This window comes from Colias croceus, chromosome 3 (genome assembly GCF_905220415.1).
Source record: "Colias croceus chromosome 3, ilColCroc2.1".
Lineage (NCBI taxonomy): Eukaryota > Metazoa > Arthropoda > Insecta > Lepidoptera > Pieridae > Colias > Colias croceus.
In genome coordinates this window covers 3188807-3210330 of record NC_059539.1, presented here as the reverse complement: position 1 = coordinate 3210330, position 21524 = coordinate 3188807, and the positions used below count along the sequence as shown (strand labels likewise).

Here is a 21524-nt window from a genome sequence, read left to right as displayed (position 1 = left end):
CTTATTTTGGAAAAAAAAATAAAAAGCATAATGTTTCAGAAAAATTTAATAATTTTATAGCCGATACTTTACAAAAACAATTTATATATATAATATACATATAATATGTTACAAAATAATTTATTACTTTTCCTTAGTTCTTCCATAAAATCTCTTTGATAATATTCCCTCCAAACCTTATCCTTATTATATCACAGTCTTTTCTAATTCAATATCTCATACGAATCCAGATTCCTATTCCTTTTTCACATTTTAATTAATATCTTGTAATAAGCATTTTTAAATATTTTGTTAAATTAATTTTTGTTTTCTTTCTCATTGAACACCTAGGCTGAAAACCTATCTGCCACATAGTAAATAAATATTAACCGTTATTTACAAGTAAAACTTTCTACTTCTTCCACGCACGTATCACATTTAACAACACAACAATCGACCATCTTACACCTACATCTAGAACGGACAAATCTTTTTGAAACCACAAAACCTCTTCCACAGCATAAAGTAGCACAATTATTTCTGTCTTTACAAGCCCTGCCCTTCGTACTAACACACAGATTTGGCGTTTTCTGCAAATACAGCAAATTCTTCCTATCTCTCTCCAATCTTCGTCTTGCTTTTGGCGCTATAGCACGTTTCGTCGTATAGTTTACCAATTTCTTCTTAATCGCGTGGTGATAGTGTTTCTTTAAGATCCCCATCGCCGAGTTGAACGGTGCTAACTTCTTCCAACAAGTCTTCGTTGTACACGAACCAGAGAAACCGTGGCATTTGCAGACCTCCTTCAATTGTTCACCAATTGCATCCATGCCAATGTGAACGTCTTGTTTGAGAATTTCGCCAATCTGATCGTTCCCAGCGTGTCTCAGATCTAGAAAATTCTTCGTCAACTTCTTCCCATATTTGAAATCGTCTCCGCATCCTTTTATTTGCCATGACGCGTTCTTGAAACTTCCTATACATGAGCATTTAGTTATATCGCCCGAGGCGCAACCTTTCGCGACAGCATGAGTTATAGAAGCTGCTATTAAAGCGTGGATAAAGGCAGTTTCTCTATATATCTTATTGAAAATACTCTTATTAGCTTTTCTATTGAAGACTAAAGAGCAATTCCATCGATCGTATTGGAATGTTTCGATGCAGGCGTTTATTGCTTGGGCTTTTGCTGTCTGCAACACTTTTGGTAGGCTTGGTTCCCGTTTGCAAATTTTGGTCTGTTTCGTTGATGATATAAAAACTTTGCATGTTCCGGGGTATGTCGTATCAGATCTATCGATAAATAATGCTTCCACAGTTTTCTGAAGTACCGGTTTTGTTCTGAAAATGTAAGAATTTATTTATTTATGAGAAGAATAATGTCTGAATAATTATTAAGAATTTATCGTTTAAAAAGGATAGTCCAATCCTCTAATCTGTAGAATATATTTCAACTGCTGCGTCAACTTACGCTAAAATTATGTTATTAACCCTATTTGTATTTATGATTTTATTTACATAATTTCCGCGGCATAAATGAAAATGGTATTAGATACAACTACAAAAGCCTCACCCTTGAACATTTTGCAACGCGAAACACGATACTGTGAAATACACAACAACTGTTATCACACTAGAAGTAAACATGATTAATCGATCACATTATTAAATAATTAGTGACTTGAAAGTAATGACGCCGCCAACAAAACGATTACTAAATGAACTAATAGTTAGTGAGACAAAGGTGTCACCGATAGATAATCAGAGGGTGGGACCTTTCCAAAAAAGGTATGAGTAAACTAAGAAATCATTAAGTACATACATTAGTCAATAAGTCTAGCGAAGGCATGCATTCCATATTGAATGAAGTTACTATTTTTAACTGTTATGTACATATTACGTTATTTCAAGATTTGCTGATAAGGTATTTAAAACTTTTAATTCAATTAAAGTAATTAGTAAAGCATTTGGTTTTCAGAGACATCGTCAGTCGTTTTTCATGATGAAATGATCAATCTTATAGCGATAATAGTGCACAGAACCTAGTGACTCCAATTTCTTATTAAACGTATTGCAATTTCTGTTGAGTCGTGGAAAAATAAGTTCAAATTTGCGCCAAATTTATATGCTGAGCAGATATAAACTGGTAAAGTTCATTTTAAAACAGCTGTTTTTTGTATTTTTATTAAGTAGGCTACAAGATTGTTATGTAAATATAGATGTGACAAACTGACGTTTTCCAAGAATCCTAAAAATTATTTCCAAAAAATTTATTATTACACTGAAATTTTATTACTTTTTAATGCTCGAAGTATCATAATATCTTTGACACATAACAATAAAGATACTATAAAACTTAAGAAAATAAATTTAATACACAATTACCTGCTTCATATGAATATTTATTTATTCCAGAGACGGCGATTTCACAAGACACATTTCCAACACTATAACATATCATCATCATCATCAGCCCATATACGTTCCCACTGCTGGGACACGGGCCTCCTATGCGGGTACAGGCCATAATCCACCACGCTGGCCAAGTGCGTGTTGGCGGATGACACATGTCGTCGAACTTTTTAATTCTTAGACATGTCGGTTTCCTCACGATGTTTTCCTTCACCGTTCGAGCAGTGGTGATGTTACAACATGCGCAGATAAATTGAAAAATCAATTTATTTCCTGCGCGCTCGCCTGGTCTCGAACCCCGGACTTATCGATTCGAAGTCCGAGGTCTCACCACTGAGCCACCACTGCTCTATAACATATACAAAATATTATATATTGTTGTGGCTAATGTGGTTTCTCTAATTATGTCATTAGAGATACAATTAATTACCAAAGCGGTTTAGAAGAATCGACTATGTAATTTTAAATCAAAGAGCCGCTCATAATATCATCATCTTTTGATTAAAAGACATTAGGCTCCTTTACGTATTACCATAAGTATTTTTAAGTGTTGCCTCTACTGGTCACAATAATATCGTTAATAAGTGACGGTCTACAAAAGACAGCACCTTTTTATTTTTAGAGTTGTAACCACAGTTATAACGCAGATTTGTAAAATGCATTCATCGCGATACGTGCAGTGGAACGCAGATGAGAGTGAAAAGGTCGTAAGTTGATCACCAGGTGATCAATGGACCATGTGTATTTTAAAAACATTTGTTGCTCGCGGTTTTACTGATGAACAAAAAAAAGTACTTAAGTATATTTTTTGTTGAATGTTTTTCTTACAAATCGGTGCTGTGAAGGCTACGTCGACAGACGGATAAACTCTAGCATTCACAGATGTTCATACCTATATTATAATAAGAGTTGAGAATCTCTAACTTTTCTGCAATGTTCTAGCAAATACTGTTGAGATTTAAATTGTATGGTTAATGTGCAAATATGTCGATTTTCAGCTTAGGCCCAGATGGATACGCGGGCGGAGCACAAGGACCGCGTATTGATCCGCGCAATTTGTGGTGATGTGCGAATGTAGGATATGGCATTTTTTTAACTATTTATTGTTTAACATTAAGATACCTACATCCTGCTAATAGGTTATTATTCGTGAAATGTTGTAAGTAATAGTGAGTGTTTGTTTCAAATCTAATGATTTGAGATGGTCCTTCATACAAAAAGAAATGTTGTTATCAATTATTGATAAACTCAACAATAATTACATTGGCTAATATAAATATCTCATGGTATTTTAAACCAGTTTATGCCGTATCCAACGCATCGTACATTGAAGTTAGTTTGTTAGACTGAGCAAATATTGAACCCTCAAATGTTGGACACTATAAGCGAGCTTGATGACTCTTCATTTAGACACATTTATTTCATTTACGTGTAACAAATTTTCCAAATTAAATTCTTTTTTTTTCTTGTTGTTTTACTTGACAAAATAATTGAACGTCAATAAAATTTAATCAAAGTTTAAATTGGCCGGTAACCTTGGTTACTCCGAATTGACAAATTAATAACTTTGTTTTTTATTAAAATATCATTAAAATGATGAAGGCTAACAATTGATGTTGCTTTGCTTGTAAACAATTTGTTTGTACCTACAATCAACACATCACATGAATTAATACTTATACATCTTTTTCAACTAATATTACTTCCTTAACAAATGACAATCCGATCACGCCCACAGATACACAAAACTAAGAAGAAAAACTCATACCAACTGCCGAAACCACGCCAAGTACAAACCGTTCGATACCAAACCAAAGTTGCAACCAGCCAAGGGTCATTCACCCCTGGCGGATAGCCAAGTAGGTTATGTTATGGTTAACACAATTTGTCGAGCCTTCGTCGCATGTCTATACTCTTTATGTAAACAATATGTGTAGATGACCCAGTATAGTATTTATCTGTGATGGCTTGTAGTTGTCTGTAGATGCATTGATAAATTGAAAGTTGGCGGTTTGATTTAGTTGATTTTCATTTTCAAAATATTACTACTATAAACCGGCCAAGTGCGAGTCGGGCTGGCGCAAAGAGGGTTCTGTGTAAACCTGTTTTTTATATGTACTGTAAATGTTTACTTTTTATAAATTTTCTTTTATCTGTACTATAAGACTTGAACCTAATTTGAAGATTTTGTGATCACGGAGTACCCAGTAAGTTTTGAGTCCCTTCCGAATGTCAAAATTCTCGCAAATTTGCATTTATAAGTTTAATACAGCTTCGAGCGACGGTAGACTTGAGTATTCAATATAAATTTCAGCTTGATACCTCCACGCTTTCCGGAGAAAAAGGGTCTTGACAGACAGGCCGTCGCCCGTCAGACAGACGGAAAACAATGTGATGCTACTAATAACGGTTCCGGGTTTTTCCTTTTGACGTTCGGAACCCTAGAAAAGCCTAGAGTTTGTTTTTTGAATGCGCTTATCTCAGCGCTGAATATAAACTGATTACTGGACCTATTCAAAATTCTTTAACTTTTGGTAGGCTACATGATAATATTATGTACCACGAGTGAGGCCGGGGCGGACTGCTAGTATGAAATATAATTAAATGCACATTGTTGATGTAATTTATCTATTAACAATTGAGCTAGGGGTGAACAGATAGCCAGTAGGAAATAGGAATAATAGTTTTGTACATGAATTTATTTAAGGGTGGCGTGTTTACATTCAATTGACGGTTATCATAATAGGTATTAAACGGGGTTATTCGCGGGTTCTTTGTAGGTCATTGCCGAAATAAAGACGATAAAATAACCTTCAAAATTCGGCAATATTATTTAAGGAAACTATATATTTATTAATTACTATGTACATACCGGCCCGCGGCTTCGCCCGCTTTATGTATAACCTAATAAATTAATCTACTAAAAACTTCCTCTTGAATCTGTTTGAAAAAACCGCATTAAAATACGTTGGGTAGTTTTAAAGATTTAAGCATACATATAGGGATGTAGGGACAGAGAAAGCGACTTTGTTTTATACTGTATGTATTGAAGCTGCAATATTTTGTACATATTATGTGGCAATTTTTATAAGACTATAATAAATGTGACAAATTGAAATATATTACTTATAGCAAATAATACGTTGTACTTTTATGATAGGCACCTTCAATACGTTTAATCAAGCAAAATATTTCCCATGTATTTTGCTCACTTAAAGTAGCAGCTGCTAGCCATATTTTTCAGACATAAAAGGAAAACATAAATTAAACCCTTACGCCGCCATTTCTATCAAACCATTGAACATTTCATGAGAGGTAAATATTGAATACGAATATACGTTTCTGTAGTTCCCAGTTCCCTTTTATAAGGCATTTCAACAGATGGATTAGGTACCTGATGGATAATGTTCAGCGTTCACAATTTGCACCCACAAATTGAAAGATACTTTTTAGACGTGTTATTGGTCCAGTGATAAATATGGGCTTTTTTATTATAATTAGGCATAAGTTGTAAGCTTACAGAGTCGTTTAATGGGTTCCTATTTCTATACAGTTTCAAACGTTGACCCTGACCAAATCTATTCGAAACGACTGGATTGTTTCTATTATCTCATTGTTTCCTATTTTTCACTTGATCTATAACATTTATAACTTGGTCACATTTTTAGCTGTTTAGTACATTTCATACATCGTGCTCTGTGAACCACATGATGTATTATCAGCCAATAAAATATTTAATCACACTTTTTTGAGATAAGCCTACCAGCCTCCATAAGTCGTCTTGAATGTATTTAAGATATCCATAGCTTTGAAATATCTTCTGCGGGACATGTTTTATTGTGAACAAATCTGGCAACACTTGGACATAAAATTTAGTAGCTAACAATGAAACAGACACATTATTGCATTTCTGAACCCAGCCTGGTCGATAACCAGCCTGGCTAGACAGGCAATGCCCTTGTCTGGATTGTCTAGCTGCTAGCAGATAAACTATCTCAGGTAGATTTTATATGAATCCCGGAATTAGGTGCAAGTGCAATAATCTACCGTGAAACGAAGTGTACTTTACATATAAAAGTCTGGGTTTTTATTTCTGGTGTGTAACTGAATGCGAATTTTGTAGGTATGGAGCAATCTCATCAATCTAACGCTTGTTCTATAAAACAAAATATAAATATAACAGATGTCGAATATTTTTAAAATAGTAAAGTACCTAGGTATAATTTTAAAGTCTTTAATTTATGAGATTGAACTCATTAATAAGATCCGAGATAAAGAAAATAATGAAATTGTATATCTAATATAATACAAAAGATAATTTATTTTGTCATTTTTTCCAAGCCTTAAAAGTGTTATTGCTTCATTTTATCACAAATAATATACATGAATTTTATAAAACCACAGGAAATTACATCTGTTCATTGAAATAATAAAATAAAAACGTATTTATTTAAATTCAAAGGAGTTTACATACTACTTAATATAAATGTATTTATTTTATTCAACAACAGCTTCTATAAAAAAAGAATCCGCCAGTTTCCAAACTAGTTAATGGGCGTATCAATTTATGATAGTATAATAAAATCAGTCTATATATTTTAGGCTCATGTAAAAATTGGTCCAAAAAAGAAATTATATGTCCTTTATTATTTAACTATTCACTGGAGCACGGTATTTTTTCTATTTACAGAATATTTAACTTTCAGTATTGTTTGGTTAATAGTGGTCAACAGCAGTGTACTGAGCCGATTAAGTCACCCTCAGACCTTCAATTTAGCTTAACGATTACTATATAACAAAACGTATCCATTTGCTCTAATCGCAATCAGTAATTGAACATAAAAAACAATTACGATATCAACTCGAAGCTACTTTTGAAAATGTGTAACTACTACACTAAATTCAAGATCATAATAATTATAAAGTTCGAAATTTTTACGAAATAATTTCGGTTTAGCGACAAAGCAAGGATTGACTACTAGTAAGTAGTATTATACCTACTAATATAAACTTCGTTACTTGTATTTTATATCATTTTTACATCAAAAGGTTAAATTGAAGATTGAAGACCTAAAAACACACCTAAAACAAAATAAAGGGAAGCCCAAATGAATTTCTTGGAAGCTCTTCACAAGAAATAAGTATCGTCTTTAGAAATAGCGACTCAATTAAATTAGAAAATATTTTTACGTTTGCTAAAAGCCTTAGGCGTGTCTCTTGACGTTTATCTTAGTCTCAAGGATAATTGAGACTTTGTAGTGTTTCCTTCGAATATATTGCTCCTATTACAAATAGGTGTTACAGTTTCAGTAATATGAACCGAATTGTTTGAGAAATGTGCTCACTTTAATAAAATTTTAGACATAATTTATATGTATGTTAAATAAGAAGCGTTTCAGAATTCGGACCTATCCAATCGGCAATAAAAGTATATAAAGTATTTTCTTAGTTCACGATGCAACTACTACTTATTATTTTTAACCGACTTCAAAAAAAGGAGGAGGTTATCAATTCGGCCGGTATATTTTTTTTTATGTATGTACACCGATTACTCCGAGGTTTCTGAACCGATTTACTTGATTCTTTTTTTGTTCGATGCGGGATGGTGTCGAATTGGTTCCATAAAAATTTTATTCGGATAGGCCCAGTAGTTTTTATTTTATGAGCATTTTTGTCTGTAGGTATTTGTAAATTTTGCAAGTGCAAGTTTGAAGTCGGTTGTTTTTAACGCAGTTATCACTTGTTATATTTTTTGTGAATAACTCGATATGAATTTAATAGTCTAGACTCTAGCAGCAGTAGCGCAGCAGGATTAGTGCGCTCATAGTTTGCGAAATTTGGCCGCTAGTATTTTTACAATTTTAAATCTTATACCCTATTCTATCTCTAATATATAAAAATCAATGCCACTTTTCGTTGTAATTCCATAACTCGAGAACGGCTGAACCGATTTCGATAATTCTTTTTTTATTATATTCCTTGAAGTACGAGGATGGTTCTTATGTAGAGAAAACGTTAATATGTACCACGGGCGAAGCCGGGGCGGACCGCTAGTCTAATATATAAAAATCAATGCCACTTTTAGTTGTAATTCCATAACTCGAGAACGGCTGAACCGATTTCGATAATTCTTTTTTTATTATATTCCTTGAAGTACGAGGATGGTTCTTATGTAGAGAAAACGTAAACATGTACCACGGGCGAAGCCGGGGCGGACCGCTAGTACCCTATAAGATTTGAACTATATTTTACAATAAACTTATGTAGTATGTAGTTTTTATCGTATAATAACACAACTTATATGAAGGAATTTAATATCAGAAAACAACCGAGGGATCTTTCCTTAATTTGGGATATTTCTATTCACAAATTGAGGGTAGAAAGCAGGTCATGTTAATGAATTATGTATGCCTACTGTCATGAGCAGCTATATCAGTGTGGTCGATTGGAAAGAATAATTCCTGATGCAAGCTAGTTTCTTCGAATGTTTTTTTTTACAAAAAAAGACAATTGTTTGTAGATAGTGGTATATTTTTTACCGGCATATTATTTCATAATTAATAAGTCAATGATTACCCCTATGCCAATTTATTATTCCATTTATGGAAGTTGCCATAAAAAAAACCAAAAACATAGGTATCTAATCGATATAAGGAAAAACTATGAATAGGAAGGTCCAGAATAGAATAACAACATGCCCGATTTTAGAACAATCCAAGTTTACCTCCATTTTTGCGTTCCGTACCCACATCTTGCATGCACACAGTGTTCTATTGTGTTCGTCTATCAATAAAAACCACGTACATTATAACGTGCACACATTTCTGTGCACGTAGTTGGAAAGCGAGATAGTTGAGCGCATGCGTGGTTAGCAACAACAACCCTCTCGACTCAGACGAGGCGCACCATTACAACGCGACGCTCTTTTCTAAAATCCAAGTTTTAAATTAATTTTGTATGAAAGGCACCGTGTTACTGTGTATACGTTAATATTACATGGTATTGTACTGTTGTGTTGTGGAATTGTTAGCTGGAATGGACTTTTTTATACACCACCGCCAGTGAATGTGTGATTTCGGTCAGAGAAATCTCTGAGCGATCCGGCAAGAGCAGTAAGTTATTTAAAATGTATATGTACCCACTAGACATAAATTACATGTTTGTAAAGGGTACACTTTAATTAAATACGCACAATATATATAAACGATAATACATATTAACCAAGTGGTGTAAATATTTAATGTTTTTAATAATCATTTTATCGAACATGTTAAATTCTCATGTCATAGCTTTAAAATTTTTTAATTAGGTATTAACTTTATATCGAAACGCTAATGTGTCAGTAGTTCTTCTTATTATCTATAATATTATTGTTCATGTTTATTTTTAATTTTATTAAATAATATCAAATGAAATACCATTGTAGGTATATTATATATTTAAATATATTAATCGCACTATTTATATTGAACTTACTTTTTAAACATTATGTATTGCAGTATAATACAGTATCTATTAAGTAAATTTATTACAGTCTAATCAGTAAATAATTAAAATGTTAGGTATAAGAATCATTGCTAATCTCCCAGGTTGAAAGAAAAAGAATCGTTTATTCTACAGTAAAATTCTCTCTTTGTCTCATTAAATTTAATAAAATTACGGGAGTTTTCATGAATAATTAAGACGAATTTTTATGAAGACCTTTGTTAAAAAGTTTTAGAAATTATTTTGTTTCTTTGATTGGTGGCGTTTTTGTTTTTCCTTATTATTGACTTTCAGCAAAATTATAGATATTACTAGCGGTCCGCCCCGGCTTTGCCCGTGGTACATATGAAAAATAGATGTTGGCCGATTCTCAGACTTACCCGATATGCACAGAAAATTTCATGAGAATCGGTCAAGCCGTTTCGGAGGAGTATGCAGACTAACATTGTGACACGAGAATTTTATATATAAGATTTATGAATACCATATCTAACATTTACATATTAAACAAATTCAGCGAACATGTTTATAGAATCCGTGATAAAATACATTCCACGAATTTATATCAAATGTATATAATATGATACATTATACATTTGATGTAAATTCGTGGCTTCTTCCATTGATCGTTTTCCGGATGTATTTGGTAACGTGAGTTAATTTACATGTTAATTCAATGCTATCAATTAAACTATGTTTTTTGATGATCTTATGAATGAATGAATGGATCAAAGCTTTATTGTACACACCAAAGTAAAGAAATAACATTAAAAAAATATACATAAAATGCACAATACGGGACTTTATGGATACAGATTATGTAACTAATATGGAATAGGAAAGGATATTCGGATCTAGAATAACACTACAGTCAGAACTTTCGTTATAAATGTTAGTAAACCTAGTAATAAAATACTTATTACATCTATACATGCAAAACACAATAGTCACGATACGCTATTTTCAACAACCAGCTGTGAAATATAGGTCTATTTCGGACGATTAAATTTCATTCTTATTTGGTGCTTAATAGAATATAGCATAGAAAATGTATAGCTAGATAGAATATAATAAAAGTAATGTGGCTCTTTACTTCAAATATCGTTTACTATGTTGTGTTTTGCGGTGACCAAAGGACAAAATAAAAACTTTCAATCCCTTTTTCAAGCTTTAGGAGGTTGATTTTTGACTAGAGATACTTAAGGTTAAGTTGAATTTGATTGGATAGTTTTAACCCATTGAGCCCCGAGCGGCCTGATCGGTCCACGACACAAAAGATTTTCTATTGTGTCTGTGATTCCGGGGCCTGAGTTATTAAACATATATGTATGAATAACGGAATACATAAATTAATTATAATAAAACATAGACAAATAGTCTTTTTTTCGTATTACTCGAGAAACAAGGAACAAAACAAGATGAAACGATCATCTTGCTTGCATGACACTTGAGGGCAGCGTGTTTGTGCATAATGCGATAATCCAATATCCTATATGGCGAGCGGTGAATGCACTAAATTCTGTGTCCACACTTCTTGAAGTCGAGTTTACGTTTATATTATGAAGTAAAATGTGACGATATATTATAAATAAATAAAAGTTCATTTATTTGCCTTCACAACTTAAAACTATTACAAAGGAACTAAATATGTAAACATGTAGCATTTTCGTTGTGAAAGACGTATTATAACTAATGCTTAAATTAGGTATATAATGTATTTAAAACGCGATTTTTTTTATCGAATAAAAGCTCAGACATCTGTATGTCAATCAATCAATTGGTTAGGGAGCCAGGTGCAAATTTGGTTAATTATTTCCTCTCAAGAGATAATTCGTCAGACGCATCAGAGTATAGTATTATAAAGCCTCGTGAACGTCAGCTGGCGCTCGGTTGGGGGGGTGAGCGGTTGTAGCCTCCCACGCACGTAGGAAAAAAAAATACATTCATTCATTTCCTCTCAGCTAAAAATTTGTCAAATTGTAGCTAACCCAATATCTCAACGAAAAAAAATAATCAGCTGGTTACAACATGGTGGATTATACGTCAGCTGGTGTCTCGAACATGAAAAAAATAAAATTATTTTCCGTGATTTCCTCTCAAACAAAAATTTACCTGATGATAGCTTATATGTAACTGTGGATATATATATAGGTCAGCTGGCTGTATCTTGGTGGAAAAACCGTCAGCTGATACTTTGAAAGTTATTACATAGGAGTTAGACAGAAGCATCTATTGCCAATTTATATGCATCAAGTGACTAGGTTTTCCTCGAATTATTGCTAGCTGATTTTTTTTATTTATCGCATCAGTATATTAACAATCAGCTCACAAATTTTCATCTGAGATGAAATGACGTGTCTTTAATTATTATCGTTATTTTTAAAAATTCAAGCAACACACGCTAGCATAATATAGACAGTAATAAGGTACTTGGAGGTGGTTAGTTGTGCGCATGATCGGGGTACTACGTACATTCAGCCACATCGGTAAACATGTTTTTACAAATATTATAAACTACATTTAAAAATAACTATCATATCATCAAATTCACATAACTACCTAAAAGTGTAACAAATATGAAATAACCCACTAAAAACATTAGTTAACTATAATTATTAAAAAAATAATAGTATAATATATAATTAATAAAGTTATTACTTATCTTTTACGGGGACTTATGTTGATGGAATTCCACGTATCTCGATGATTTTGTTAATGTCTCATTATATTCGAGACACCAGCTGACGTATAATACACCATGCTGTAACCAGCTGATTATTATTTTTCGTTGAGGTATTGGGTTAGCTACAATTTGACAAATTTTTAGCTGAGAGGAAATGAATGAATATGCTTTTTTTTCTTACGTGCGTGGGAGGCTACAACCGCTCACCCCCCCAACCGAGCTCCAGCTGACGTTCACGAGGCTTCATAATACTATACTTTGATGCATTTTACTAATTACCGCTTGAGAGGAACTTGGTCATAAAATATGCTTCTGGCTCCCGGACCAAATCTCTGTAGGTTGAAGATAAAAAGTTAAATTAAGTAATAATTAATATTATCAATATTTTATATTAGCTTCTGGCTACGTTCGTGACTTTGTTCGCGTCGATTTTGCAGTCAAGTTGTCGCGGTTTATCTTGCATGCTTTGGCTATTTATTTCGTCGAAGCAACTCGACGCATAAGCTTATAATACTTTTGAAATAGGTATTTAAGGTATATAAAATCTCGTCTGTCTTCTAAAATATGATAATACTTTAAAAAAAAGCACCGTCTCGTTGGGGCTTTAATTAATGTCTATTAATATCTTTAACTTGAAATGAAAAATATTATAGCGTCGTTTCTAGTTTCTTATTGTTTTAGTATTTTTTTAATTATTATTTGTGCTAAATCGCCTGTTGAATATTACCTGTTACTTTTGTTGTCTTTTGTTATTGTGTGTTCCGTAAGCTGTTTTCATTTATTTACCAGATTGAGGATTACATAAAAGCCTTTCTAGACAAAAGATAACCTGTAACCTCGAAAATCAAGCCAAAAAAGGCAGATATTTGCGTGTAACAATAAGGACATGGGGCTTTTGGGCTTTTATATCACTATTGTAATACACGGTGGGACTGTAAAAATAGTATTGCGTAGCTCTTGGTGTAGCTTTGGCGTAGCTGCATATTTGACATTTGACATCAAAAATGAGTGAACTGAAAATATGATATTACTAGCTTCCGCCCGCGACTCCGTCCGCGCGGAAAAATTAAGAAAAATTAAGATTTTTTTTTTCTACGTATTTTTCCGGGATATAAGTATCCTATTTTATGCCCAGGATAATAAGGTATAATTATACCAAGTTTCATCGAAATCGAACCGTTAGTTTTTACGTGATGCCTTCACATACAGACAGACAGACAGAAAGACAGACAGACAGACAGACAGACAAAATTTATTTAATCACTGCATATTTGAGTTTGGTATCGATCCAGTAACACCCCCTTCTATTTATTTTTTCATTATTTTCAATGTACAGAATTGACCCTTCTACAGATTTATTATATGTATAGATTATATTTTAATTTATTTTTCGTACTAACATAACCGTACCATCGTATTTCAATTTATTGTTCAAAACAAAAGCCTTTTGGATATTCAAAGGTAAATGTATTTGTACACTCAGTGAAGAAGAAAATATTTCTCTTTTGTTGGGATTATTGCGGAGGCAGTCGCGTGTTATAATTATCTTTATTTTGTCATACATAAGCTTAATTTGTTTGAAATATACTCACTGTCCTCTTTCATTAATACTTTGAAGAATCCATACATTTTTATGGGAATCTGTTGATGTTTTACTATTGCTACACTTTGCGATATAAATAAATTTCTAAGAATAATATAAGAGCAATTAATTATTTCCATACTATCAGTGTAAACTAGCTTCACCTGTGTGTTAATCTTTTTGTTTCTATTTTAAAATATAATGGAAAAAACTCAGGGAAAAAAAGAATAAAAAAATATATAGCATTTGAAGCAGTTTGACAGTCATACATTGCAGCATTTTATTTTTATTCAACAGATCACATATGAATAAATAAAATATCAATTCATGTTCAAAGCTGCAAAATGGCGCTATCACAACACATTTAAAAATAAATAAATACCTACTATATTCTCGCGAATATAGACTTGTTTGTTTTATTATAAAAAAAAATCAACTACGACAAATACAAAGCCAAACCGCCTTCAAATTATCATCTGAACTGGACAAAATTGAAGTTTTCAAAATAACAAGATGGAAAAACTTTCAAATAAAGAAAAATATCAAAATCGATTAAATCAGTTCAGAGCTCTGCGTCTGAGGTAACAAAGGTAACAAAAATGCAATCTAATTGAGAACAACCTTCTTTTTCCAAGTCGGTAGAAAATATAAGTAAAATTTCTGTTTATCACAAGAGTTATTTCTATTTTCGTATGAACGTTGATTGCGGTTCGTTTGAATAAATTATACTATTCAGAGACCAAACAAATAGTGCTGATTGAACAAACACACAATACACGTAACAAGCACTGTTTTTATTTTATCTTACTTATCTGTTGACAGAAAAATAGATTTATATTGTCTTTGCGTAATTTATATCCTTGGTATAAGGAATAGTGTATTATAAACAACTGGGATACCCTGGGTATAATATTAAAATATTATTAATAAAAAGGGAACTTACTTGCCTTAAAATTCAACCAACAATACCCAAGTGAAATCATGAAATGAATATTAGTTAAAGCTATTGCTTTTTAGTTCTTGATACATTCTTACAAATTCTTACTTAGCAGCGATATTGGTTTATTTTTTGACATTATTTTCATTAAGTATCTGTTCGAATTTTGGTTAAATTGATCTCTTGTGTCTAATGAAAGGGAACGCAATTAAACAAACTTTGAATTATAAAATTAGACCATTTCTACTAAAAAAACGAATCGTCTATAGCCTCGCGGTAAAGATATATTCCTTCTATTGTGATGATATTAGAGTACAGATAATATGAGCACATACTGTGTCTTGTTATTTAGATTTCTATGGCACATACCCTATATCTTACAATTCATTTAAATCATTAATAAATTGTGAAACATAATCTTAAGTTTTGTTGATTTCAATAATATTTTATCGTAAAAAAATAACATATTTATTCCTTATGAAATATTACATCTTGGCAGTCGTTCAGGAATAGCGTTGTAACAAAATATTCTCATGCCAGTCAAAACAAGTGTAATAAATAACAAAACAAGAAAGAGGCCTTTTACTTTTCCTTACAATCCGACCTCGAATCCCAAACCCATTGGAGTTTGAACCTTACCCAAACCAAATTCATTCAAGAGTTTTTCACCATATATGTTGTTGCATTTCTAGCAATAAATAACGGAATCCCATCACAACAACAATCACATTTGACAGGCTTGTTCCATTTTTCTCGACCAGCCACGTCCACACTGACCGAGCTACTTCGTGCAGCATTTGCCTCGCGAGGCTGCTCGCTCTGTATGGACCAGCGTAATAATTCGGTGTATAAAATTAATTAAAAAAAAAATAAAGTATAATTGTTGATTTATTTTATCATAATTATAAAATAACAATAAACAATTATTATATTTCAATCTAATCTTTACAAGTTATCCCATATTATATTATATACAAGGTATTTGTATAGTACCTATCGCTATAAAGTATTATAATATTGTACATAGATTTTATATATAAATCATTTATTTGTACGAATCTTAGTTAAGTGTTCGAAAGAATATTTAGAGGGATAACTCACCGGTGAGAGCCGCTACGTGACTTGATTCCCGTCTCTAAATTAACTTTCAGATTATATTTTTTATTGAAATGTACTTTAAGTATTGAAGGATTGTCCGTCAGATGAGTGAGTTTAAGTCCATATTAAGAAGAATTTATGAAGAATGTTTGAATGATTACTATTACATTTATCTTCAAACCGAATAAGAGCTTATTTTGCAGTTAGCTGTTTCAAATAGTTGTTGAAAAGAATTACGCAAAAGATCAAGTAGATATTTGTACAGCTGTACAGCTACATAGTTTTTAAAAAGCAACTTCAGCATTTCGGTAGATATAGATAGATATATACGTATATATATAGATATATAGATAGATAGATATATTAGATATACATATATAGATAGATAGATACTTTTTATTCGAATCGGTGTCGCAAATTTTTGATTGTGTAGTTTGACCTCAGTTTGTCGATTCGAAAACGCTTTTGTTGACTGAGTTTGATTCAAGAACGCTACTTACATCTTACTGAATGAATAAATGTTTTGGGTATAGTAATTTGAATATGTATGTAATAACAAACCTAATATCGAGTATAAAGTTCAATACTATCCTAAAAGTTAAAGTGATTCCCTAGAGAAATGAGAGTGAGCAATAATGAATTCAGTTAAATATACGAAATTAATTTGCAATCGAGCAAAGGACCTGTGCCTTAACCGGATTCAATGTAAAGTTATTGAAACATCGTTTTGAATAATAAGCAATTAATCATTTCATTATTAAATTTATATTTTCAATTAATAACAAATACATTATAAAAGTTATTAGTACTTAAAAGACCACATTGTGAAGCAAGTCGTGATAAATATACACTTTAAGAACTTACAGGTCTCAAAATTTATATAATATCATACATAGTAACTTAATACTAACATAAAAACACCCCAAAATATAGTGAATAAAAACATGAATTATTTGCAGTACAAAGAATTAAAAAATTATATTGGCTTGGTTGGTAGTGGCCCTGCCTTCCAAGCCAGAGGTCGTGGGTTCGATCCCCAACCAGGCAAATATTTGTGTGATGAACATAGATGTTTGCTCTGTGTCTGGGTGTTAATTATCTATATATGTATTTATTTAAAATTATATATGTATCAGCCATCTGGTTTCCATAACACAAGCGAAAGCTTAGTATGGATTAGGATCAGATCGTACCGTGTGTGAAAATTGTCCCGAAATATTTATTTATTTATATTTCACGAAAATGAAAAGTTTTCCTGGCAAGTTATAGTCCACAGTTGTCATCATTTTGATGCCACAAAAATTTAAAGCACGGTCTACATTTCTCACGACGAGGAAATGGAATAATCAAATTTACCACATCAAAGAATTCTGGAGTGCTTTCCTCAACTTGTTTCAACTGAGACCTTTGTCTTTGGAGATAACTATTTATTAAGGTTTTAAATTGCTCATTTCTGATGCCTTTATAGTTCTTATAAGATATTTTGCAAAGTAAATCTATTTAGTTTTAAAAACTGAAGCTGAAGCTTATGTTGATTTTGAAAAAAAGCTTTTCTAAATTAAAAAAATGAAAAGATCTAATTGTGAAATACCACATTGTCTGTACTTGATAGAATCATTATAATTCATATACATTAACTTCTGTGAATAAGAACCTAAAATCGCTTCACATTTACACACGTAACAAAAGTAAGTACTCATGTACCTAAACGTATTTTGAAAATCTGAAGAATAGTGACAGTACCATCTTAAGATTACAGACATACAGACAAGAATAGTACAGTACTTTAATTAAAAATTCTAATTATATTGATAAATTTAATTTACTTTTTCTAAATTTCAATAATTTTAGCTTCATTATTCACAAGGTCACAGATACATAATTAGACTGCCCTCACGCCTAATGAGAAAATTCCGTTTACCCAATTGACATTGACTGCTACGAGCTACGTAGCGCTACGTGTGTCTACGTTGCTACGGGCTTTTCGATAGAAGTGCCTATTTCCGCTGTATTTCCCAGTAACAATCTACACTAGTGCCTTGAACAGACGTTTATTTTATAAAACTGTTGCTGTGTATGTATGATACGTATGTTTACGTACATTATTTTAAGCTAAAAAGTACCTAATATCTAAAAGTAGTTTTTGATAATAATCCATACTAATTATAAATGCGAAAGTAACTCTGTCTGTCTGTCTGTTTCTCAATCACACCTTAACTAGTGAACCAATTTGCATGATATTTGATATAGAGATATTTTGATACCCGAGAAAGGACATAGGCTACTTTTTACCCCGGGAAATAGGATAAGTTTTATCCCGGAAATCCCACGGGAACGGGAACTATGCGGGTTTTTCTTTGACTGCATGGGCGAAGCTGCGGGTGGAAAGCTAGTTGGCTATAAATCTTCAATGAACATTGAGTGAAACATGTAATTAATATCCCTATTTCACGCTTTAGGGTTCGATTTTTGATAAATATGATTGACCTCGGATCTCAACTATTTTCATTTCAAAGTTCAACTTGGAAACAAGATTTTCGCATTAATTATATTACTACGAACTTTAGCTTTATATTAAAACCATGCCCTTAAGGAGCTGAAATTTACAACACTTTCATATTTATACAAGCTCGAAAGACATTTTGAATATTTCAGCTTTGAGAACGAAAAACAGGGGTAACTTTTCATGAATGTCTTGCCAATAAATTACGAAAACTTTACGTGTAATTTTAATCTATACTAATATTATAAAGCTGAAGAGTTTGTTTGTTTGTTTGTTTGAACGCACTAATCTCGGGAACTACTGGTCCGATTTGAAAAATTCTTTCGGTGTTAGATAGCCCATTTATCGAGGAAGGTTATAGGCTATATTTTATCACGCTACGGGCAACAGGAGTGGAGCCACGGGGGTGAAACCGCGCGGAGCAGCTAGTTATGTATAAGTAGTATAAATAACAGCGCTTCATGAAGCACATTGATATATTATCTTAATATTTCAACTTGGATTTACTGGAATCTTACGAGCAAATCCTAAAACCTCTTTTAAGGCGTGTACATTAAATATTCTCAAGGCTAGGTATATCATATCTTATACTTAGTACATAATATAAAAATAAATTACTACCTAAGAAAGAAGATTTTTTGTTGAATTTTTGTATGTAATAGTCCGTAATAACACACTTATAATTGATTATGAAACAAATGTATTTTTGCACGCCTCATAAGCGAAGCGTTGAGGTGGGTACTACTGTCACTTCGCGCAAAACATCTGATTTTTCAAACTTAAAATGTCTTTATGTATCATAATACCACATAATACATTGCACTTGTAAGATAATACATACACACACATATTAAGAAAAAACACTATTTTTAACATTCATGATATTTTTGATGTCATTTTTGTTATTTAAACTACTTAAAAAACAGTTTAAAAAAGTTCTGTCTTGGACGTCCGTGTGTCTGTATGTGCGGAGGATTTTCTTGTTAACACGATAGCGACCGAAATACTTTACTAATCGAGTCTTTTTTTTTCTCTTACGCTTGAGTATGCTCAGGAATAGAACCCTTTCATTTTTCAGGGTCTGATTCGATGTGGTTTAATTGTTATTAAATAAACAAAAAAAAATATCGACTTTTTTTATATTTATAGTGTACTCAAAATTCACCATTATAAACTCGATTCTTTATACTATAAGTCAAGGTTTAAAAAAATAAGTTGGTAGTCAGTCCTTTAAACCTGCGCAGTTTCACATCTAGGTGGGGCCACAAGAAAAATAGCTCAATTATTACGGTACCGCTTTCTTTACTTTTCCAACTGTTTTGAGACAGTACAAGAGCATTGGCACATGAGAACAAGTGTATCCACATACTTATATTATAATATACACCTTTATAAATAATCAATTTTATTGTAAAGGATGAGATTATGAGGCGTGCACTTTTGGATTTTCCAAACTTTTTGTAATTTATCATGGGTAGTTGTCATGGTTCTCCCTTCACTTACATATTTGCCCTAAATATAGAAATAATAATTAAGGAAAACCAGATACACGTGTTTAAAAGATTTTAAGCGATATTGTCTTCCAGTTGAATGCACTTCAGCTAGAATGTCATTGTTCGCGACGCAAAGCTGTCGTTCATTTGTTTCCACTTGGTAATGAGAACGGAACCTTTTATTTTTTACTAGCTTACCACCCGCGACTTCGCCCACTTTGTCTCAAGCCTAATAAATTATATATTAAAACCTTCCTCTTGAATTACTCTATCTATTTAAAAAAACCGCATCAAAATCCGGCGTAGTTTTATAGATTTAAGCATACAAAGGGACATAGGGAAATAGGGACAGAGAAAGCGACTTTGTTTTATACTATGTAGTGATTTAAATAGGTATTTATATAATAAACTGCGGTTTTGTTTTAGTGATTAGTAATACAGGTTTCAATCAACAATTGAGCCAAAATTCTCCATGGGATTATAAATATTAGAATTAGACTAATTAACCGTAATTTAGCATTTTTAGTTAGTTTTAGATTTCCATTTTATTATTTACTAAATTATGTTATAGGTATTTAAAAGCTAAATGAAACTAAAGTTCATAATTAATTGCTATAGTACGAAGAAAAAATGTAGGCTCTACTCTTCTTGTTACAGAATTGGGTTTAAATGTTATTTAGCACCTAAGGTCACGCAATTACAATTGAAGGAAAGAGTAATAGGTCCATTGGCCTAATTGCCTGTTACAAGCCTTCTATTTAATTAAATTGCCAAAATTAATAAAATTCATCCGCAGATAAGAAAATTTTAGCAGAGATACGAACCAAAATATACTGGAAATATAATTACAAAATATGACAATGACAATTAATCTTAATCGGGCCATATTCGCACGAATTGAACGTACGAAGTTAAAGATAATGAAAATGAAAGAGCGACCAGCTAAGTAGTGTGCCTAGCACACGTGTCAGTAATGAAACATCTTTGCAAGATTCAAACATACCAAAATCGTCGCCTTATTCCAGACATGACGGTATTGCCATGACGCTACCTTGAAATTTTACTCTCAACGCGCCTAAAGAAGTTTCACTAAAAACACGAAAAGTACCTATTCAATTTCTAGCTATAGCCTGACTATTATCCATTTATAAATACATTCAGCATACCCACAGATTATCAATACTAAACAATAAAGTTAATCTGCTGATAGGTTACATCGTTAGTATTTGTTCTGTTAAACAGTTTGCTGTGGATGGCTCTTCGGAAGCTATTGTGTTACACAAAGAAAACCACCTGTCTGTTGATAGGTACTCAGCTTGGAGCATTGGGGTAATGTCAGATGTATCATAGATAAA

General features: G+C 32.3%; 2 protein-coding genes across 4 annotated transcripts in view; one reads left to right on the top strand and one right to left on the bottom strand.

Annotated features, from left to right (window-relative positions):
• Positions 1 to 371: 371 nt before the first annotated feature.
• Positions 372 to 9144, bottom strand: LOC123706130 (protein Wnt-4). 2 transcript variants are annotated; one of them, XM_045655293.1, is made up of 2 exons: positions 1550 to 1623; positions 372 to 1317 (listed from the first exon to the last, which is right to left on the bottom strand). In XM_045655293.1, exons 1-2 carry the CDS (start codon positions 1621 to 1623, stop codon positions 372 to 374), a joined length of 1020 nt encoding a protein of 339 aa, XP_045511249.1. The 2 variants fall into 2 exon arrangements, 1 of the variants encoding a protein (XP_045511249.1); XR_006753369.1 differs by lacking the exon at positions 1550 to 1623 and adding an exon at positions 9113 to 9144 and having other exon boundaries at positions 1224 to 1317.
• A 124-nt stretch (positions 9145 to 9268) lies between these two features.
• The window catches only part of LOC123706129 (sodium bicarbonate cotransporter 3), a 39491-nt gene continuing 27235 nt past the window's right edge, over positions 9269 to 21524 (top strand). Inside the window, exon 1 of one of the 2 annotated variants that reach the window (XM_045655291.1) lies at positions 9269 to 9500. The gene's annotated coding sequence lies outside the window, so the exon portion shown is untranslated. The remainder of the gene's footprint in view (positions 9501 to 21524) is intronic. The other variant, XM_045655292.1, reaches the window with a different exon arrangement.